Source organism: Centroberyx affinis, unplaced genomic scaffold (assembly GCF_046629955.1).
Source record: "Centroberyx affinis isolate AG114_WGS23_722 - 3 ecotype Tasmania unplaced genomic scaffold, CSIRO-AGI_Caff_v1 ptg000002l_1, whole genome shotgun sequence".
In the NCBI taxonomy this organism is placed as follows: domain Eukaryota; kingdom Metazoa; phylum Chordata; class Actinopteri; order Beryciformes; family Berycidae; genus Centroberyx; species Centroberyx affinis.
In genome coordinates this window covers 37,254-59,600 of record NW_027278718.1, presented here as the reverse complement: position 1 = coordinate 59,600, position 22,347 = coordinate 37,254, and the positions used below count along the sequence as shown (strand labels likewise).

The 22,347-nt window shown below is 42.2% G+C and overlaps 1 protein-coding gene across 2 annotated transcripts; it reads right to left on the bottom strand.

Annotated features, from left to right (window-relative positions):
• Nucleotides 1-420: 420 nt before the first annotated feature.
• On the bottom strand, nucleotides 421-20,959 carry aldh1a2 (aldehyde dehydrogenase 1 family, member A2). Of its 2 annotated transcripts, XM_071525511.1 has the most exons (13): nucleotides 20,811-20,959; nucleotides 11,536-11,640; nucleotides 10,976-11,116; nucleotides 10,533-10,662; nucleotides 8,930-8,991; nucleotides 7,990-8,118; nucleotides 6,964-7,077; nucleotides 3,710-3,812; nucleotides 2,720-2,904; nucleotides 2,307-2,471; nucleotides 1,996-2,153; nucleotides 776-850; nucleotides 421-543 (listed from the first exon to the last, which is right to left on the bottom strand). In XM_071525511.1, the coding sequence occupies exons 1-13, from the start codon at nucleotides 20,925-20,927 to the stop codon at nucleotides 471-473; spliced, it is 1,557 nt and encodes a 518-aa protein (XP_071381612.1). In that variant the 5' UTR covers nucleotides 20,928-20,959; the 3' UTR covers nucleotides 421-470. The 2 variants fall into 2 exon arrangements, with proteins under 2 accessions (XP_071381612.1, XP_071382366.1); XM_071526265.1 differs by lacking the exon at nucleotides 6,964-7,077.
• Between the last annotated feature and the right edge of the window lie 1,388 nt (nucleotides 20,960-22,347).

Sequence of the window (22,347 nt, the reverse complement as noted above, 5' to 3'; positions counted from 1 at the left end):
ACGTAGGACTGAATGGAAGTGCGGTGATTTTGTCTCTGAGCGTCCAGCATCGCGGGTGTGGACGGGGGTGCAGCGGTGGGGGGACGGAGCGGGGAGTGGGGGGGTTACTGGGGTTCGAGGTCGGAACAGCCTCCCCCATCGTCTCTTCGAGTGCTTTAGTGTCGTTAGTGGAGGAGGCATATGGGGGTCGTTCAGTGGTTGTTGTTGTCTATTAGACTAGAGACGGTCTGCGAATTCGAGGCAGGTGGAGACAGCTGGACAGGGATTAGCTGACTGTCCGTGGCAAGCGAGGCAGTGTTGATGGAGGGACTGGGGGCAGCAAGTGGTCACAGCCTGTAGTTACCCATGGAGATGACTAGTCGGGATGGTTAATGTGGTTTACCACCGTGGAGGGACTGGCCGGGGGGGGGGGGGGGGGGAGCGGTCAGCGATGAGGAAGTCACTACCTCCTCCCAACAGCAGCGGCTGCCTTAAGAGTTCTTGGGCACCATCTTCATAGTGATGGTCTTCACCTCTGAGTACTCCTTCAAGCCGCTGTCTCCCCTGAAAACACACAACGGGTAATTAGTGCCAAGTCCGATTTAGACAGCACCACTGAAATATAGTGTTTACACTGTTGCAGAATTTTGGAGTAGAAGTGTAGAAATATTGTAATTTCCTCTTACATAAAGATTTATATTAACCAATTTTGGCAAGTGGAGTTTCAAAGCACGCAGTCAATATTAGTAATATCTTGTGTATATTTAGTGGGCCAGCAACCAAAAGTCATACTCACAATTCACGTCCATTGCCAGACATTTTATATCCTCCAAATGGACACTGTGTGCTCAGGGCATTGAAGCAGTTTATCCTAGGAAATACACAAAACATAGATCATTCTTCTGCATTTGACTCATGTGGTTTGTTTAGTTATTGTATAATGTTGCACAATGATTTTGTCAAAAGCAGTAGTGTTACAGCTGCATTCAGTTAAAAATATAACTGCAATTCCCAGAGGAAAGAAATACCCTAAATAAGATCTCCTCTTCCTTTCATTTACTTCTAGACATAGCTGAGTTTTATTTAAAATATTTATTATTTATTTTCGTACTTCTGAACTTCTGCTCCTGAGAAACAAGCCTTGGATTGTCTCACTCTGGTATATCATGCTTCTCACTTAGCTCTTTCATTTTTTTCTCACATCTTAGTATGCACTTATTCTATTCTAAGTCTCCAATGGATCATTAAGCAGAAATATCTCTGATATTTCTCAGCAATCTGTGAGTGTAGCCATCTACAAATGAGATATCATGCTTTTCTTATTTGTCTCGAGCACTTCTTACAATACAGATGTATGTTCTCATGTGCATCTCTTTATTGCTCCTCAGGGGGGTTCAGGAGAAAGAATTTAGATGTTGAGATATGCTATATTTCTCCAGAGATACAGACAAAGTGATATGAAGCAACAGATCTTTCCTAGGGGTTGTTTATCTAAAAGTATGTCATCAGGCAGCATTCGAGAAATCTGACCCATCCCCCTGCTTGAAACCCTCTGGAACTGATGATAGAAACTTAAATTTGCAGTAACATTTAGAATTTAACGCTTTTATCAATAGAAAAAGATCTGTAGTTGTTAAGAAACTAATTGCAAGCAGCCTAGTAAAGAACAAGTGAAAGGAACATCAATATGCTGAGAAGAAAAAATTTGAAGTTGGCTAAGAGAAAAATCAAGAGCAAAGACTGGGCAAGCTTTGGGCCTGGGCTAGTGAGGGGAAGGTGTAGCCTGAGGACAGTGTGTTTTCAGTCTATGAGGAGAAACTGGAGGTAAATTTGCAGTTCTGACCCAAGCCAACAGGGTGAAGTCTAATCAGGAGATGAAACTTATGACTAGATATGAAACAAAGGGCTGAGGTGCATCGCTGGTGAGAAATGGCCAGATTCTACAGATGCGGTGAAAAACATATCTTTCTGCAATATTACAGATTGCATCTTAAGATGATACCAGATAAAACTTACCACACAGTGCCAGCCTGCATGGCTGTGGATATGGTCATGGCCTTGTTGATGTCATTGGTGAATACAGCAGCAACCAAGCCATAATCTGAGTTGTTGGCTCTTTCAATCACCTCGTCAATAGTCTTGAACTTCATGATCTGCTGTACTGGTCCAAAAATCTGTAAATAGTCAAAAATACACTGGGCGTTTACACATTGTTACACTACTATTAGTCATATACAGGAGGGTGTGAAGCCGCAAACCAATGATATTGCATTACATTCTTAGCTATTAGTTAATTCTTAGTCAGCCATTGTCCACTATCTTCGTACCTCCTCTTTGGCAATGCGCATGTCATCCTTCACATTTGAGAAAACGGTGGGCTCGATGTAGAACCCTTTCAGGCCCAGCGCTTTGCCTCCACACTCCAGCTTGGCTCCTTCACTGATGCCACTCTGGATAAACTCCAACACACGATTCTGCTGCTCCTGACTGATCTGTGGGAGGAGAGATGAGAGATAGGATGTGAGAGGTGGGGGGGGGGGGGGGAAGAGAGATGAAGAGGGAGATAGTGAAAGAGAGAGAAAATTTGGAGTGAAAGATGAAATCAGAGAGAAAAGGGGGGAGAGAGGGAGTAATGGAAAGAAAGAAAACAGAATTTATGCTCAACAAAATACAAATTCTAAACAACTGGGTGTTTTCATGATGTATACTTGATATGAAATGGCTTTGTTGTCGTTCTCACCTGTGGACCCTGCTCAGTAGTGGGGTCGAAGGGGCTGCCGACTGTTCTCCTCTTGGCCCTCTCCACGCTGCGGCGAACAAACTCGTCATAGATTGGCTCTTCCACATAGATGCGAGAGCCTGCCGTGCAGCACTGGCCTGCGTTGAAGAACACTCCCTGGTGGGCCTCCTCTACAGCCAGATCCACTGAAGAACAGGGTAAAAAAAGGGTTTTAGTTCATGAACACCTACATTGAACTGCTTGTTCATTAAAAAAACAGCATTATGGAAAGCAGTATTAAACTAATTATTATTAAAAAAAATCTCATGGGATATTGAAAGAAAAATTTGTTAAAATTGAATGCTAATAAAAAACGACCATTATCCTCATTTGGTTGATATTAACTTCATTTGGTAAAAACTGCCTTGCGTACACAACTGTGTAGTACATGAAGTATTCTCTTGTGTAGTTACTTAAACAAGATTTCCCCCCATAGTTATAGGCGTTATTCTCTGTGCAAATCTGATACCTGACACCTGAGAGACAGGACCCCGCTGTTGCGCACGAGGGGTTAACGGAGCCCTGTGATTTATGGGTCTCGGCTGAAGCAGCCGACTGAGGCAGGTTCCATTCTCCTGATTTACAGGCCTTAGGGAGCCCCTCTCACGGCTGCTGAAAGCATTTGAAAGCCGTGGCACCCCCAGTTTGGTGAGCCACTTAGAGTTTACATGAAACCCATCCATCCACTAGTTTTCAGAGCACTACAAAGCTTTTGAGCATGGCAGGAGTCTCAGTCCATGTATGTGCATCCACTTTCTCAGATTGAAGTTCCTAACAATAGAACACATAACTAAACAAAACACTCTTTGATAGAGGTTAAGTCCAACCCTCTGGGACAGGCTATGAGCTGAACCAGCAGTCTTTTGCGAACACCTGTGTCCATCTGGTGGAGCACCTATTAAGGGTGACAGGTAAATGGAACAATGAATAAAACAGTGTCAGAAAACTTACAATCAGCATCTGCAAATATGATGTTGGGATTCTTTCCTCCCAGCTCCAGCGTTACTCTCTTCAGGTTACTCTTCCCAGCTGCTTCTTGGATCAGCTTGCCAACCTAGGGAGGAAACAGAGCTGGGGTTTACTCACAGAGATGCAGGCCTGTGGCCAGATCAGTAAATCAGCTGGAGCCATTAAATAGCTTAAGAGGTTGGTTAGCTCCAAACAGGGAATGCACCGGTAGGCCAGCTGAAACATGAGTTCTGCAAACACACAGACTGAATATCTATTACAGGGTTTTGGACAAGGCAACAGGAAAATAAAGTGATGTTTCAGCACTGAACAGCATCTTATGTCTAATGAAGGGCAGGAAGAACCAACCACAAGTTGTGTGGGTGGTGACCAGTGATGATAGTAGATTGATCTAGCTAGCTGAGAGAGGGGAGTTGTTTGATTTAAAAAGGGTCTGGTGTGTCAATATGGAAGAGGACAGCGGACTTGGTGTGGTTCCTCTCAACACCCCTATTTCCCAATTCCTTCCTTATGGAGAGTGATGATATCACATAACCGAAAGCTTCAGACACAACTGAGATATTTAGGAACAGCATTCCTTGTGCCGTGGCATGAGATTACTGAGAAAACATATCATTCATGAGAATTATTTGAAGCTACCCAGCTGGTATCACATGTTTTATTGATGGAACATGGTGTTCATGTGGCCATTACACTGTAAAAAAAAAAACAATTAAAAAAAAAAACCTGCCTCAATGAGTCAACTAGTCCAGTGTTGAGTCTTAAAATTTTAAAGTATTTGTATTTTCTTAGAACAAGGGGTGAGATCATATCACTTCCAGTGCAAGTCCTCCTTTTGCAGGAAATTCTTCAATCAACATGTCATTATCATGATAGGAATGGAGTGATTTTCCTTATTTCAAGATATAAAAATTCTTGAAACAGGTAAAACTGCATTGGGAATTATCTCAACCCGTTGGCAATTTAACAAAACAAGATTTTAAGACTGGATAATAGGCTAAATGACGATGGCCATTTCTTTGCAGTGTGTTTCTTAACACCACGGGATACCGTATACTTCCAATAGATAACAAGCCTGAGAAACCCAATAGGCATCCCTCATAACCCTACACAAACAAGCATTGATCTTCCTGTTACTCATACAGCCTGTTTTGTTTTCCAAGAGAGAGACAAGGACAGGATAGAGGGGAAAAAATTTCTTTCTATGGCCAACCAAAAACAAAACCCACCTCCAACATGGAAAAGAGAGAGCGAGACTCATCTTCTCTCACTATCTCCTCTAATGTCTGCGTCTCTCAAAGATACTGGTAGAATAGAATAGAATAGAATAGAATAGAATAGAATAGAATAGAATAGAATAGAATAGAACAGCCTATTAAGTGCTCTGCTGTGACTGGTACCATAGCTGTAGAAAAGCCTCACAATGCTTGGCTGGGCTTCACTGTTTCTGAATCTGTTCTGTCTCTGTCTTTGATCAGAGACACAAAGAGGCTGACTAAGAGAGGTTAGCGTGTGTTTACTCAGGGGTGAGGGGAACATGCTGGGCTGCGAGCCTCCTCCGTGAGGAGTCACAGCCACATGTGTGTGAGTACAAGGATGAGTTGTGGTCCTAACATCCACCTGTAGCTACAGCGGCACCACCTTCCAGCCTGTGAGGAGATGCTGTGTCCGCTATCCCCCCCACCCCCCCCTCACCCCCGACTAACTCCAGTGGGACTGCTACTACAGTACGGTGACTCACTGTCTGGGCATCAACAGGCTCTTACAGCACTGGCTCATTCGCTCTGTAATTGACTCCAGATCACAGGAAACAACAGAAAAACTAGTTAAAAAAACTAGGCCACTCACAAAGGAAATGTTCACTCAACACAGATGATAAAACAAGGAAGATGTTTGTGTTAGAAGGTGGATGTGTGCATGTGTGTGTGTGCGTGTGTGTGTGTGTGTGTGTGTGTGTGTGTGTGTGTGTGTGAAAGAGAGACACAGAGATAGAGGCAGTATGAAAGCGCACATGTGCTATTTTATACTGTGTTGTAAAATCACAATAAAGACACTTGAAAAAGAATTAAGTGGAATATTAAAGATTATTGGCACGGACCGATAAATGCCCTTTTCCTTGTCACTTTTATGAGTTTGTTTATTCAGTCACTCATCGTGTTTATTAACACTTGAGAGGATTTCTACATCACATATATTATATCATTCGCACATACCTGATAGAGATATTGGAATGCAAACTGTAGGATAAAAAAAAAAATCACCGGTCCCTCAATCTGGAATTCATTCAAACCTCAAATTAAGATAAATATTCCTCATCATGTTTTCAGTATTTTGCTTTGGTTACTGTGTCTGTTTGCCTCCTCATCGCTGACAGTAATCTATGATGTCTATACCTATGTGTGCTTATCGAAGGCTGTTCACAGCCCATATATACACACTGCTGAAATAGTGCCCCTCTCTTCTGACGCACCACCAGAGTCAAAACAGACTTACTATAAACCTCAAGGCTATTTCAAGCATTACATAAACCTGGCTCATTTACTGAAGATACATGTGAAATACAGGCTGGTCACATCAAAACATAAATTCTACATTAGGATTGCTGTATGTGCTTTTACTAAGGGGGTTAGTTTGTGGTTAGAAATAACAGATGTTTATAAAAATGATCTGCAGAAATGGAATCTGCTGTCACTCTGGCCGTTCCCACTGGCCTGAGGAATGCAGTCTGACCACAACACCTCAGAGCGCTCAACACCTAACATGGTATGCCCTTGATGATTTGGCTTTCCATTAACTTCTTCCCGGCTCTGTGAATCCACAAGGGTTTTTCCTGTGTGTGTGTCCTGATAGCAAGTTCAATGAAAGGCACAGTGGAGGTACATTACTTATTACAGCAGAGAGAGCGAGACATTGTCAGAGAGACATTGTCAGAGAGATGTTTGTATGCTGTTGACGGTGTGTGCGTGTGCGTGTGTGTGTGTGCACATGCAAGTGCGCGCACGTGCTCTGCGATAAACTCTGAGCTCTCTGTCATGGGGAGTAATAACAGGGCATGCAGCTTATGTAAGACCCAATTTGTTTGTCATTTAGACTTCAATACAGGGGCACACAATGTCCCCTAATTACACAGCCTGCTCTTATGCTCTGCACATGTTGGTCACTGTGTCACTTTGGTTAGCTGACAAAAGCAAGTAGTAAGCAACTGTTGATCTGAGCCACTTTATTGGGGAAATTACCTCAGTTGATCCTGTGAAAGCCACTTTGTCTATGCCCATGTGCGAAGCAATTGCAGCTCCTGCCGTTGGCCCAAATCCTGGCAAAATATTGATGACTCCCGGTGGAAACCCAGCCTGTCAAAACAATATGAGAGGAAACAAGCGTTAGCGGAGATGACAGCAGAGCCAAGCAAAACCACAGGCAGTGTGGGGGAATCCGGACCCAACCCAACCTCCCTACCAGCAGACCCAGAGAATGGATAGAACATCAAAAAGAAGAGGGCAAGAGACACAAAGTCTCCAGAAAGGGGCGAGGCAGAGAGAGAACAGGGAGAAGACATGGAGGATGTGGACAGTGGGAGCTGTATGACATGATTGGGTTTCTCTGCTATACAGTACTATGTGACACTGCACTGTTCCTTTTGTGTTTGGCGTATTCATGATTTGCCCGAAATCACCTGTGATACACAGGCAATGAGCTGCGAGAAAGCACACCGTACAGGGGGGTGGGGGGGAGTTTTATTTTGAAATTCAGCTTTCATGTGCAAGATATTATGTTTACACTGGGGAAAGATGTTACAGCTAGTACAGAGACACATAGAAAATCTGATTTTTCCCCATACTTTATTGTCTTTATATCGTCATGAATACGTTGCCGGGAGAGAGACAAGACCCACACACACCATAAGTCAAAGTAACGTATCGTTTCCACCAGGAAACGTATTTTGTAATTAGCCAATGCATAGATCCCATGGAATGCTACGCAAGCTACGTCTCCCATAGGGTCTGACTTGTTGGGCTGCGCTGTTCCTATTCTGTTCAATGTATTCATGATTTTAACCTTATGGTACACTCGACGTCTACACTACTCCTGTCACTCCTTGTAGTTTATGATGACTCTACTGTCTTCTCTGCAATGTATGTGACGTTCTGCAACTGTCATCTAATGTTTCAGCAGCAATTACACAGGTTAAATTCCTCGTGAACCCATTGTACTTGGGAAAATTAGAGCGACTGTGATTGTTTTGGCGCTGTGCTGTCATTTACCTCCTTGATGAGCGCTCCCATGTAGAGGCAGGTGAGTGGGGTCTGCTCAGCAGGCTTCAGGACAACAGTGTTTCCGCAGGCTATTGCCGGACCCAGCTTCCATGCTGTCATCATGAGGGGGAAGTTCCACTGTGTGTGACACGTACACACACACACACACACACACACACACACACACACACACGCACACACGCACATGCACAGGAAAAGGACATCATGCATCTGACTGACACACTGGGTGGTCACGAGTCAAACTCAATAACTCATCGCTCTCAGTCACTTACTCTCATTTTCACTCTGTCTAAACATAGTCAAGTGAGAAAATGTTCTCGGCACTTGTACAGTATTTTCTCTTCCCACAGTATTCTGAGAAAGCAGGGAAATTGCAACATATGTGCAATAGACCCATATCACTGTACAACACACAGGCCTGTGTTATTTCTGCTTTACACAGGAACCCATGGGGCTCAACACAGAACCACACACTTTCGAAGCTGTTGCACAATCAACGCTGTTCTGAAGAGTCTATTCCTCCTTGATCTTTTTCTCCTTTCTCACCATTCTCCTTTGCTCCAACTCACTATGTAAAACCCCTCAACTCTTGTCTCTGTTTCTCTCTCTCTCTCTCTCTCTCTCTCTCTGTCTCTCTCTCTCTCTCTCTCTTTCTCTCCCTTTTTCTCTCTCTTTCTCTATCACTCAACCACCACAATTTTCTGGATTTGCCAATGGATTTACCCAAATACACACTGACCTAAAAAGCGCAAGCCCTGTTTGTTGCAATATATTTCAACAAACAGGCCTCGGTCTCTGTCCCTCACCTCCAGGAAACCAATCACCAACATCCCTCTTAAATTCAGCCCTTTCACTGTCATCTATTTTTCTTCGTGCCTGTATGTCTGTCTGTATCATGTGTCTCACTCCAAGGAAAGCTCATACTCACAGGGATAATTTGTCCACAAACTCCAATGGGCTCATATCTGGTGAATGTTAGATACTCTCCATCTGTGGAGGAACACACGTGCAGACAAGCAGACACACACACACACAAAGAGAAAACAGGGTCATTCATTTGTACCTTAAGTAATCTTAAGCTTGGAAAACAACAATGCATGAAACGTGTCACTAGTTGATATCCCCACTGTCATGGACGCAACGTGTTAATTTCGAAATGAAACTACACACATCATTCTTGGTTACATTACCCTGATGAGAGATTAAATTACGCTTCAAACATCCAACAGCAAAGGCATGTGTGTAACTGTTTTAGGTCATAGGGAACCATGGGTGTTAAGCTGGAAGAGTTTGCTCATTCCTCTTGCATTACTCCAGTAAAAGGAGGTACTTATTGAGGGTGTGCCATGCTTGTTCATTCCCCACAATTCCACTAAAAACAATTGACATTGAGAAATGTGTGTAAAAATGCAAGTTTGATTATTACAACAGTCCTTAGCTGATGAAACTTTGCCTCATGTTGCATTTAGACTTGGGTGGTAAATGGTAGATAGCAAGCCAGCTAATCATTTTCAATTGCAGTAAAGGCTCCTATATTTCAACTTTATTTCTGTGATCCCAAACTGGATGTTGTGTCTTTCAATATTGAGCCATTTTTGTTTGGGGGATAAAACTATAACCTATTAGACATTCAATTTGCAGGAAGAGTTCCACTGTGAGCGCTGTTTGTTTTACCAGTAAGTATGAGGATTGCAGATGCCTTATCTTTCAATTTGGAACATGTAATGTAAACTAGATAAAACTGTGTAGCCAGAGAGGCTCAACATAATGAGACTCCCCATTCATGTGATACTGTCCATAATGCAAAGTTAACACCAGAATCTGCACACAACATAGAAGAGGAATAGAAGCCAAAGTGGACTATAGAAGACCGCCATCCTTCACTTCACCCTGTCAGGTAAACAAATACAATGAATGACAAGTCCACCTCATACAAGCTACAGGAATACACTTGTTTGTTTGCTCTGAAATTCTACTAGAGGACTAAAGCTTGAACCAAAACCCTGGGAAAATGCTGACCATAGTTGGTTTGGCTGCAGAATACAAGAGAAGCTTTGAGTGGGACAATATAGTGGTGTCAGGAGGTTGCCAATGCTTTGTCTCTTTGTTACGTTTTTTTTTTTTTTTCGTTTTTTTTTAGAAAAGCTGCTGTGCTTCCTGTTGAAACAGCCAGCCAGCATTCCCCAGCACCCCCACCTTCACCTGATTCACAGGCATGCGATGAGCTGCACTGGTGGCAGCCTCCCCAGGACAGCGAACGTTTGTGTTTGTATTGATAAAAGGCCAGGGAGTGGGTCTTTTACCTCTGTGCCGATCCTAACTGTTCATCTCCAGATCGTCCCTAGAGAGAAGATTGCTTCTCTGCTTATCGTCACCCAACCAGTCTTTGCTAACCCACCTACAATCCTCCAATATCTTTCTTCCTCTTCAATAATCTGCCTCAGTTCCATTTCACTGAAACTGAAGAGTGACCCTTAGAAACTCCTCTGTATGCACTTGAAGGGAGTTAAGGGGACATGAAGTGGTCTTACCCATTGGAATGGAAGTGCCGTGGATCTTGTCTGCATATCCAGCAAAGTATCTTAGTGTCTTTATGGTTCCTTGGAGGTCCACAAACAGGGTGGGCAGGAAAGGCTTCCCACTGTCCAGTGACTCAATAGTCTGAAGAGAGATGGGGGAGACGGTTGAGAAATGTGTGATATAACCTTGTGATCCTTATATAATTCCATTCTGCTCCAGTCTTTACACTATCCCAAGGGTGAAACGGGACACTAAGATAACACCAAACTTCAAATATAGCCCCTAAGTTACAGTACCATGTTCTCTTTAAGTCTAATAATCAAGTAGTTAAAATGATTTATTGTCATCATAGCCATGTGGAAAGTAACTTAACCTCTCTCAACCAAAATAAAAAGCCATGTAATTCTTTCATGAATAACAGGCTCAGAGTAATGTTAATAGTCTGTCCACTTACTGCTAGATAGACGCTGTCCCGCTCCACCAGGTCAGCCAGTTTGGACAGCAGTCTGCCCCTCTCAGATGCGTCCATCCTCCGCCATACCGAGCCCAAGGAAAAGGCGAGGCGAGCCGCCTGCACTGCTTTATCAACATCAGCCTGGGAGAAGAAAAACAGGGAATCATTTTAATCATATAACCTTATCCAGTAAACAGGTGTTTTTGCACTCCCTGAGACTAATGCAATCTGTCTGTCCGTTCCAGAGGAATCTCATTGCATCTGCCATTAGCACGCTTAAATATTTTGTCCAGTTCATTTATTCCACCCAGAGGTGATGAATTAGGGAAGGACCAGAACAACTGCCAGCTCACCAAACCACATTAGACTAAACTCATACTGCATGTTTGCTTTTCTTAATTTTTTGGACACAAACAGTTCACACATGCAGAGTGAAGGAAAAGGATGCCAGGCTGTAGGGAGAAGAAAAACATTTTTTATTGTCAAAATATCTGGAGTAAGATAACCTTGTTTTCATTGGAAAAGGCAGGCAGAAGATGTTATGCTGTGCAGTAAAGTACCTTCTCTGCTTCCTGGACCTCACAGATCTGTTCCCCAGTGGCTGGGTTGTAGACGGGGAAGACCTTCCCACTAACAGAGTCCTGCCACTCATTGTTGATGAAAATCTGCAGGGGAGGGAAAAACATGCAGTTTTTAGTAAACAGATACAAAATAACGGGAAACGGAAGCGCCGATTGCACAAGCATGACTCTCCAGAGCTTAATCTGCTATTTCCATCTCTTTTTAATACTGGTGAAGGCATGAGGGGCCACAGTGAATCTAGATGGGATGTGAAGGGGTGAATGTAGTTTCTTCATAAGAATGAAATGAAAACTGCACAAGTGGAAATACTGCAGAAATCCAATTGTATTTACTGCAGAAATCCAATTTGAAAATGTTCTGAGCTCTGAGTGGGAGATAACGACAGCGCCTAATAAGACGCGAGGAAGGCCGACCTTTGTTATTTTAAATAATTGTGATTTTGCATAATCAGCACTACATTGACTGCAGTGAGGTGCTTGTAGTGAAGACTGTGAAAGCCTAACAGGCCACAGGCAGCAGCCCTTGCTGCCGGTACTTCTAAGGTCTTGTGTAAGGGATATGGGAGAATCTCTGGAAATCTGGACAGAGATTCCTGCCTGTCCAGCATTGCTCTCTGGGGAGTGCTCCACCATCCAGACAAAGGGGTGGGGGGCAGATAAATCCCTATCAGACACCAGACACCCCCACTCCCTCCCTCAAGCACAGACACACGTTTCACAACATCGCTGCTCGTTTACGAGATCATAAAACACGTGCCGCGCTTGGTTTCTGTGATGCGTTAAAGCAAGCCTTCCGTTAAACAACCGCCTGGGATTCCAAACAGGACACATTCAACATCTATTGAGGACCAAAAAGAAAAATAAATGTTTATGGCATAAGAAAACTGGGAATTATCTCAAAGAAATGTTTTAGAGAGTGTTTCCAATGATGAGTCCATCGCGAGGTGATGAAAAGCGGAGCAACATACAAGGTGTGAGGTGAAATTGCAAATATAACTTATGTAAGAGTTCGGTAAAAAAAAAGCTCCTTCCTCACTGACATGTTTAGATCCATTAGGCAGACTACTCACACACTGTTTTTAATGGCTGTCAGTCTGTCTGATAGATAGAGTGTAAGGAGAACATCTGCTGGCACAAATCCCTCTGTGTATACATATGCTCTTACCGTCCTTTTACTTTAGAGGAGTGCAGATACACTGAGAGCGAACCTGAGAGCAGGGTTCAAGTGTCCCGCTGGCCCAGGCCTCCCTAACTCTCCAACATGTTTACCTCCATAAACTCAGAGCTGTAAGTACTATTTAATTGGCTGTAAACTGTTAGACGTGTTTACTTTCGAGCAGGTATAAAATGCCTTGAGCGGTTTGAAAACTGTTCAAGTCGCAGTGCACACAGCGCTCTGCCTCCTTCCCCCCTTCTTCACTCCCATCATGGCGTAGAAGAAGAAGAAGAACTCTGCATATGAATAACTCACATGCAGACATTTAAGGTGTTCAGTATCTGTGTACCACTGCGCAGAACCATACTTAACAGACTCATTCCTCTCCTATTCCTTTGTACTAGCCCCCCAACTCCCGCCACCCCACCCCCAACCCACCCACACACACACACACATACACACACACACACACTGCCAATAGATAGACACAGACCAGAGGGTTCCCTCTCTCCCAGCCCGGTATTCTCAGGCGCCTTCCACCTTTAATCTGCCGCTCATTAAGGGCACTTCATAAAATTGTCAGTAACGATAAGGAGCAGAGGGCCAGCTACAAAAACAGAAAGTCCTGTAGAGCACAGAATTAGTTTTTAAATTTATAGGGGCCACTGTAGTGGGGCACCCTAAATCAGAGGAGCCCCCTGACAGCCTCAACGGTCTGAGCAAGAATGCAGACCATGGGTAGCTTTATGCATGGCGTAACCCCTCTCACAAGACACTGCTAAAGGAGAACGGATGAAGCACGAGAACAGTGGACCAGGCCGCCATCTAAATCACGGCCAGAAAAGGACAACTGTCAGCCGCCGTTTGGCTCGGCCCTCTCTGGGCTCGGACTGGTGTTAGACTTTTGTCTCGTTCCATTGAGAGACTTGATTAAGATGACAGGACTAAGTTATAAATCAACTCTCAAGGTTTCTTAAAATTGCTTTTAGGATCATTTGGAAGAGGGGCAAAGAACACAAGAATGAAAAACCAAGTGCAAGAGTGCACATTTTCAAATGATAAATAGTGTTTTCTTTCCCATTCCCTGTGGGGCCATTACTATCACCTCACATGACGGTTTCATGTTTATAAAATTCAGTATTACCAATGAGTACAAAGAGTTAACTTGGAACCCAAACATTGTAAGGTATGATAAGAACATTTGTGAAATCAACTATTTTCTACTGCTTTCTGCAATCAAGGCTTACAAAATGCAACCCCATTATATAATTTATCCCACATTTTGTATTAAGAATAATCTGAAGAAAAAGCAAAGATCAATATAAATTGTTAAATTAGAAATGTCCCACGTAAACATTGTGCACTGCCTGCTTTATCTCAAAAACTAATAGAAATGCATAAAAACTGGCAAAAAAAAAGCGGTGATATGTGATCCCGACACAAAACGAGGAGGCCTGGTGCGGATGGGAGCAGAACAGTAAGCAGATAGGTCAAGACTTTATGCATGGGCCACAGGGCAGCTGAAAGCATTTAGCAACTCCCATGCTTTCCTGCAAAAGCTGTCAGTCATATCATCCAGAGAGAGCCTGGCTATCTGGATGATAAAAAGATGAGACACGAACATGTTTAAAAGTGAGCATACATTTTTCTGCCATTATATGCTCACAGTTTCAAATTAACTACTAATAATTAGTTCCTACTTAGTTATTCATTCATATAAATGCGGCATTAGAGTTAATTTGACAGAGATGCTGTAGTTTTATCTGCCATTGTGAAAGATTTTGTACATTTTAATGAAACATAACGACTTCAACAGATGCACTGCTACAGTGCGTGCTGTAGTAAATTGGTGGGATGTTAATTTAAATGAAATTTGCATGTTGACTTAAACAACCAAACTTCGCTGGATTTCTTGTGCTAATAAGTTTACTCAATTGTTTTTTTGGGAGTGCACAGCAATGGGAAGGGATAGCAGAGTATGCCAAAATACTTACTGCAGCCAGCAAAACATCTGTTTGGCTGCTTGCTTCTTCTCACGGCTCAGATGCTTCAGGCTGAAGGAATATGTAATGGTACTCAGTTCTTGTCTTTTTTTGGAGGGGGGTTATATATGTGTGTGTTTATACACAACACGCCAAGAATCCAAAGCCAGACGGATCCTACCCGGGCACCTGCAACCCTAGTCTGCGCAGGAAGTTTCATATCCTCTCCTATCACAGGACCTCTATTTCCTTTCTGTTTCTGGATACGTTTCAAAACATTTATAATTACTACTGTTACAAGTGAGCGGAGAGCATGTGAAACTGGAGACCAGCTGGTGTTTTTTCCCCCACTCTTCTCCACATGTCTGACACCGTGGAGCCTTCATGTTTTTCATTCACACACCCAGAGACAATGCCACCCTGCGCTCCTGCGTTTGGCAAGGGCGACCTCGCTGTCACCGACTGGCAAATGTCTTTGTCTCGCCTGTGTGTGGGCAAGTGGTGAGAGAGTTGTTCACCCTGACTCTAAAGTTATGTGAGAAACAAAACTTTAACGCAAGACTGTGATTGGAATTAACTTCTCATTCACTTCTTCCAGTAGTCAGAAACCGTGGCAGGCAGTGGATACCAATGGTGTGCCAGTTGAGCTGTAAAGCCTTTAGTAGGCCTATATGATGCTAATGTCTTAATGCCATTTTGTGAAGCCCAAGAAGGGGCATTACACATTACCATCGCTTTTTCAAGCTGAATACCTTTGTATCTAACTGCATGAGAGGGAAAACATAAATCCTGGACAGATTCTGATCCAGTGGGTGCATGTTTCATGACTTAAGCCTCTTTCATGGTAAATCATGTCAGTAGTTGAAATCAATCCCAAGGTGCATCCTGAGATCTTCAACACGGACCTGCTGGCTGTTATCGGACGCTAAGGTTTTGACAGTTGGTCCATTTTCCATTTTTAAATATATGAGCAGAGCAGAGAACTTGTTTAATCACTAGAGAACTTGTTTTATCACTAGATTATTTACTAGAGAGAATATAGTAGAGCCTTGTTCATATAAAATCCACTCTTCAAATTGCTGAAAAAGCTTTAAAGACAAAGCAAAATACACTGACTTCAAGACAAATGCTACATTCTAATTTGCATGCACCAACAATGAAATTAAATCACTGCACAACTGATATTTTTCAGTTCTGGTTTGGTGAGTGAGTTTCCTCTCTCTTAACCATTCTTTAAATTTCCATTCAAAGAAATGTAGAAGAAATAATGAAGAACTTTTAGTGTAGTTTTAGTGTTTATGTATTTTTTACTCATGGGATCAGTGGAGAAAGAAGAAATCTTCAGGAAATACATGCATTGATGCTTTTGCACCTCTGAGTAAACATCTAGAAAAGCACTTCTGTGTCTGCTCTCAGGGGAAAGAGCCTATTCAAACAGATTTATGAAGCCCAGTGTTTTTCATAATGACACCATAAGGATTTACACGTTCCTTGTCAAGCGGGCAGCAGACTGAAGGTATGGGAAGTTAACAGGGTAACCTCCCTGTCACCGGTCTTCCTTAAACAGTGATTAAGAGACAGGGGACACGATGTTGACGTGTCTGCTAAGACGATAATTTACACTCACTGCACAAGTAGGCATTTCACACCAATGGACATATTAATGGCGGTGCACACTTACCCTGTCACAATCAAAGATGTGTGTTTTAGAGTATGTGGCCATGTGTGTGAGAACAGGGAGATTGTGTAAGCAAAGACTCAGAGAGGGGGGGAGCGAGAGAGAATTCTAGCTGTGCTTGTTGTGATAAATCATTTAGTTGCACAGTATCCCCTAACTTTGGCTCTGTTTGATCTTGATCGCAGTAAGATGGTGGTTTTGAAGTGAAAAACTCCAGAACTGCAGGTCAGGCTCTGGCGAGGCAGGGCCACTAACCCACACAGTGAGACAGGGTCATAATTTACACCCTGGTGGACAGCACCTAGCATTGGGGAGCCCCAAGCCTCCATCTGTACTATCTCAATCAGTGACAGATTGATGGGGCCTCTTATTCATCCAAACTGAGTGGATGTCTCTGCATAGATTACTTTACAAAAACACGGGTCTTCAACAGACAGGTCTTTGCACAGGTTCCTATGGTGAAAGTGTACTAAAGCCACCATGAGCAAAGCAACAAAGAAAATTTATAACTGTGGATTAGATTAAGAGATCTGTATGAGCACAATGAACAAGGCCGCTGAATTTGGTCACTGAATCTGGCTCTGTATGCCTGTGAACGCTTTATAGCCGTCATACAGGTTTGCACTGTTTTTCTATGTTACTGCCCTATTAGACGGTTAGTGATAAAACTAAATCTGCATTACAAAACAAATTTTTTCAGCACTGATTTCAGAATGCGCATGCTTATCAGTGAACTAAACTACAATCATGCCACAAGTGATTCGAGTTTAACATTAACTTTTGTTGCTTCTGTTCTCGTGCTTTACAGTTATAGTGGTGCAGTTCAATCAACATAAAGACTTGGAGTATAAACTGACTTTTTTAAACTGACTTTTCTGTTGCCTTTTTGCCTCAAACTCGGATTTTACAGACTGTTCTTTCAAAGCAAAAGCAAATGAACCAGAGGTGTGTTTTTTTCCCAATGCTGTAAGATTTATCCCGCTATAAGTGTCTGATTTAACAACTCATAATCACTGAGTGGTGTGAGAAACCACCAAGGCCACCGCAATCACCCAGTAAAGAACTGGGTAAGCTTCCTCTGTTTGCCTTAATTAGACATACAACAGAGTTTCTCTCCTCCACTTTTTCACAAGTGAAAAACATCAATAAATAGCCATCAGGCTTCTCTAATTTATGGCTTCCTTAGTGGTACTATCAACCTTGAAACTGTTTCTGTGTCTTGCTGCCCAGCTGTTTGAGCCTTCTAGCAATAGCAATGTGGGGGCAGGGGATAAGACACCCGAGAGAAAGATTTCTTCTTTGTGATTTCTTCTTAGCTAAAAGAGAAAGGTAGAGTGTACCGCTTCTGGTAACAAAGCACAGGGAGATGTAAGTAGACTATTCACAGGACCCCCATCTGCATAATTTTATATAGATGCACACAGCAAGGAAGATAGCTTCACTGACACAATCACACAAAGTGTCTTTGACGGTGAACAGTTCATGACTCGGTGAAAAGGACAAGGGGCAAGCCTCAACTGCAATAATGCCTTTTTTTATCTCATACCTCTCCGGAATCGAAGCAAACCTGTTAAGTAATGATCTCGGCCATATCTATGTTTCCAGGGCCACTCAGGTGTAATCTTTGCCTTGCAAAACAAAGAATGGTGATTTTTCTGTGCAGTCATGGTGATTTTTATCAATTTATCAAGATCTTTGAGTTCTTATATAAGTAAGAAAAAGGTTTGTATCGCATAAAAACTTAAAAAATAAAAAAAACAATATGTGATGGAAATCTGTGCTAGAAGCATGCAGCTCCATCCACCAGGCTGGTGAACAGCGTTCCCTCTTCCCCCAGCAGCCAGTGGGGTGGAGAACAGGAACAGGGTGTGAGGAGAGCCCAGGGGTGCCCATAAATCAGGGCCCTCCTGCCCCCTGTGTCCACCAAGCCAACAGGGACTGGATGATCCAAATTCCTGGGGGTTAATTCACCAAGTCGCTCCCTAAATTTTCTCCTGTACACCGTCGTGTCCATTGCTTTAAGCAGCACTCGGCACTGTGAAGGAATGGAAAGCTTATAACGTGACAGAGCGGGCTTGTACAATCCCAGCTCTCCCTGCTCATGCTAGCACTCTTTACGGTGCTGCAGCAGTGTGCCCTTTGCACTTAAAACATTGAGGTTTGTGTTAACACAGAGCAATTATAGCACTGAATGAACTTACACCACACTATCATTAATCTGCCCTCTATGAGACCTGCCCTTTAATCTCACAATCATAAAAACACTTGTTCTGCAACTAAAAGACTCTTTCTATGGCAACAACACGGCAATATATCCTGGCTGCTTAGGCTGATGAAGAGTCTGCAAACTGAAATCAGCTTAGCACGTGTAAAGCTTTACAAAAATCACAGAAACAAGGTACATCAAAACTGTTGTATTAAACGGCCTTAAACTACTGACTTAAATTTACTTTAAAGTGTCCCGATGAGTCCATAACATGTGAAAAAAAACACTATGAAGACATTTCACAGAGATGTTATTATGGGCAACAAACAGGCTACAAAATAATTCATAAGAGGGCAATTTTCAATAGTCTGTGTTGGCTAATTCAGCATTTGTGAAGGGCCAAAAGTCACTCTCTATAGCTCTAAATCTTTAATAAGTTAATAATTTAATAAGGTGATTGATTTATTAATGCTTCAAATTATGCTATTGTGTAGGTAGGCATATTTATTTATCTAGATGGCAAAATGTTGAAACACATCATCGCAAAATATAGGGCCTATACATCCTCAAATATGGCTAGATGTTTTAATTAATGCCTCTCTGATTAATGCCTCCATTTAGTTAGAGTATATTTTCTACATAATTTGGAAAGGGGAAAGTGTCAAGACTAATGAATAAGAATAATGTTCTTTGTTTGACTCAAACTGCTTTCTCCAGCTGTTTCTGCATCCCTTTTCTCCCACCCACACACTGCTGAGGAGGTGGCCAGAAACTGCTCTGATAACAATATCAGGACATTTCTCTCACAATATAGACTTTTTTATGTGTGAGATGGAGCCACTTTAATCACTACAGCACATTTGTATTTATTGCCATATAATAACAAGAGACGATGTAACTGGCACCTCATTCAAACAACAGGCAATTCTTTAGACTAATCTGAGAGTTGTCAAACTTTGGGAAATCCTAAAAATGTTGTAATCAGTAATGTCATTAAAAGTAAAGGCTATGCAAAAAATAGATTGTTTTTGTTTTTACACAAATTCTGTATTTCCCATTGATGTCCATTGTGAGTGTGAGTGAGTTTAGATGTCACTTCACTTTAATATTTATAAAACATTGATTTAAATATAGAGCTATTCAACTCAATACCACAAGAAATGTTTTGAACTTAAACATAATAGAATAAAGCCTATTATAGAAAAATTGGATTTTACAGTATGTTTTGATATACTTTATTTTCAATAGGCCTATTGGATTACCTACTTTTTCCTTATTTCCTTTAATGAGGCCACTTTAACTGAAAAAATACATTATTTTCCTATGGGTCTCTCTCATAATTCACGCAGCAGCCTAATTGAATATAGGCTTGTGTCTTAAATGTCCGTTTTTGCATTTCAGGTGCTATGCGGAATAAGAAAAAAAAAAACATAGATATAAGAACACTAAAAAAAATCTCCCCACGTAACTGTGTGATATATTTAAATGTTTATTGATTGGCATTAAAAGCCTTGGTTCTCTACGGCTGATTCTTAAAACTCGATCAAACCGCGACACACCCTTTGATCAGTATATTGAGCCTACTTGAATCATCAGGATAGTTGACACAGCAAGGTTATTTTGCAGCCTGCCAAATCATATGCTAGGCTAAATCAATGATTCGTCTTGATTATAATCTCGATGATTTCATCTTTGGTGTGCAGGCTTTGGACAAGATTAACTTCAATGACTCAATGACGCAATGACTTACAGCTGAAAAATGTGACTATCCACTGCATTTTTTTAACAATCAAATGAGAAATTATTCAAGTAAAAAGATCTCGGGAAAGGCAAAAATCAATAAAACTCACAATATATTTTTGTATCAATCTACGTTGTCATATTGTCCAGGAGGAAATGAGGATTTGAGAGAAAAGACTAAGAAGGCTGAGCTACACTGAGCACATGGACATGGAGAAACTCTGAGATGGGATTTTACAAGATGCAGTCGTCAGCTTATTAGGTCTGAACTGGAAGTTACAAGTTAAGTTAAAAGCAGCACAACTTTATCACCTATGCGTACCGCCTGATTTAGGCTATGCGGTTTGTTACTGCAGGCTATACTGCCGCTGACAGACAACTTTTTAGTTTGGTGAAGTCTGTCAGGACATCAGACATCTGCGAGTAAAAAGCTGTCGTTACACACAATGCAAACTTTCCGTGTCCGGGAGCAGAGTTTAGTGAGAAACCGACCTTGGTGTGCTTGATCTCCGGGTTGGGCACCGGCGAGGGCATCAGCTGGAGGGATGCCATGAGAGCAGCGGGGTCGCTCTTCACTTCTCCTGGGATCTCGATCTGACTGGAAGTCATCACTCCGTCTCCGCTCGTCTGCTGCGCGTCTTGCTTTTTTCAACAGATTTCTGATTAGGACTTTGGATTCCTTCCTGGGTTTATAGCCAGGTGTCAGCCGCGGTTCATTTTCATTGGGCAAAGAAAAGGGCTGTCCTTTTGAAAATTAAATTCGCGCATTTACATAAACGACCTCAGCCATGCGTGTTAAGGAGGAGAAACACATCCACCCCACCCACCCCACTCCCGGTAGACTGGAGTTTCCACTGCTTTCACTTACTAACAACGGATGTTTTAAAGGCTGTAAAGAAACTGAGATTTTGTCAAAGACTATAGCCTTTAAAACACAGAATACTATGATTTAAACCTATTTAAATATAGTGATGTGCATTAATCTTACCAAAACAGTTTGGGATTGAAGATTATGCCAATCAAGAATGAAGTTCAATAGCTTTATCTGCAATTATAAATATAATTCCTCTCGGCCTGTCCATACGCTTAAAGTAGCCTATAACTGTTCTCTGTTTATTGGGCTGTAAGGTTTAAATGATTAAGACGTTTTGCAAAGTTTTGTAAATGCCCATTTTTGGTGAAACAAACAATAATTATGTTCCAAAACCCTTAGTGAAGCAATATTCTGCTATTAACATACATGATCTTCACATCTGCGCTGAGTGTAAACAAACATGCTGGCACCTTCATGTTTAAATTGTTTTGCCTTGGTGGACAAATGTCACGAATGTGTAAAACTGTTTGCCACAATCACCATCCAGTCTGCCCGCCTGACACAGCCTCCCCGCGGTCTGAGATGTTATGTAAATGCGGACTAACGATTGACACTATTTCCTAGTGTGTTCATGAGAGAGATGTGTCCCGCAGGTGATAATTCCTTCTAGCACCCTCTTTAAATCTCTCAATAAACATCCACCGCTTAACTGCAGGCCGGCTCAAGTGGCTGTCTCAGCAAACCAAAGGAATTAAAGTAAAGCCACACACACACACACACACACACACACACATATTAACACAACAACTGCATGTCCTCAAACATTCATGAACTTATCCAGGTAGATAAATAGCCAGCCAGTAGTTAAGGCTGCAGCGCGTGTTATTTAACTCTTTATCCTACAGTTTTGAATATCAGAAGAGCCTGTCTGTGCTAAACTATGGATTTAAAGCTTGTCAGATGTTGAAAAGTAGTTGCATCCAGTGAGAAATGCCGTTTCCATTTGGTCAGTGGGACGAGAGGAATAACAATTCAGTTTTAATGCAGGCTTATTAAAATCCTCTAAGAATAATCTTGGCAACCCACGGCCTAGTGGAAAAGTCTAATAGCTTTGTAAATTTAGGATCTTATAATCTGAGTTGCATGACAGGACAATGGAGTGCGGAGACAGATGCGGGCCTATAATTTGCAAATCCCCGGAGGAGGATGCTTTTT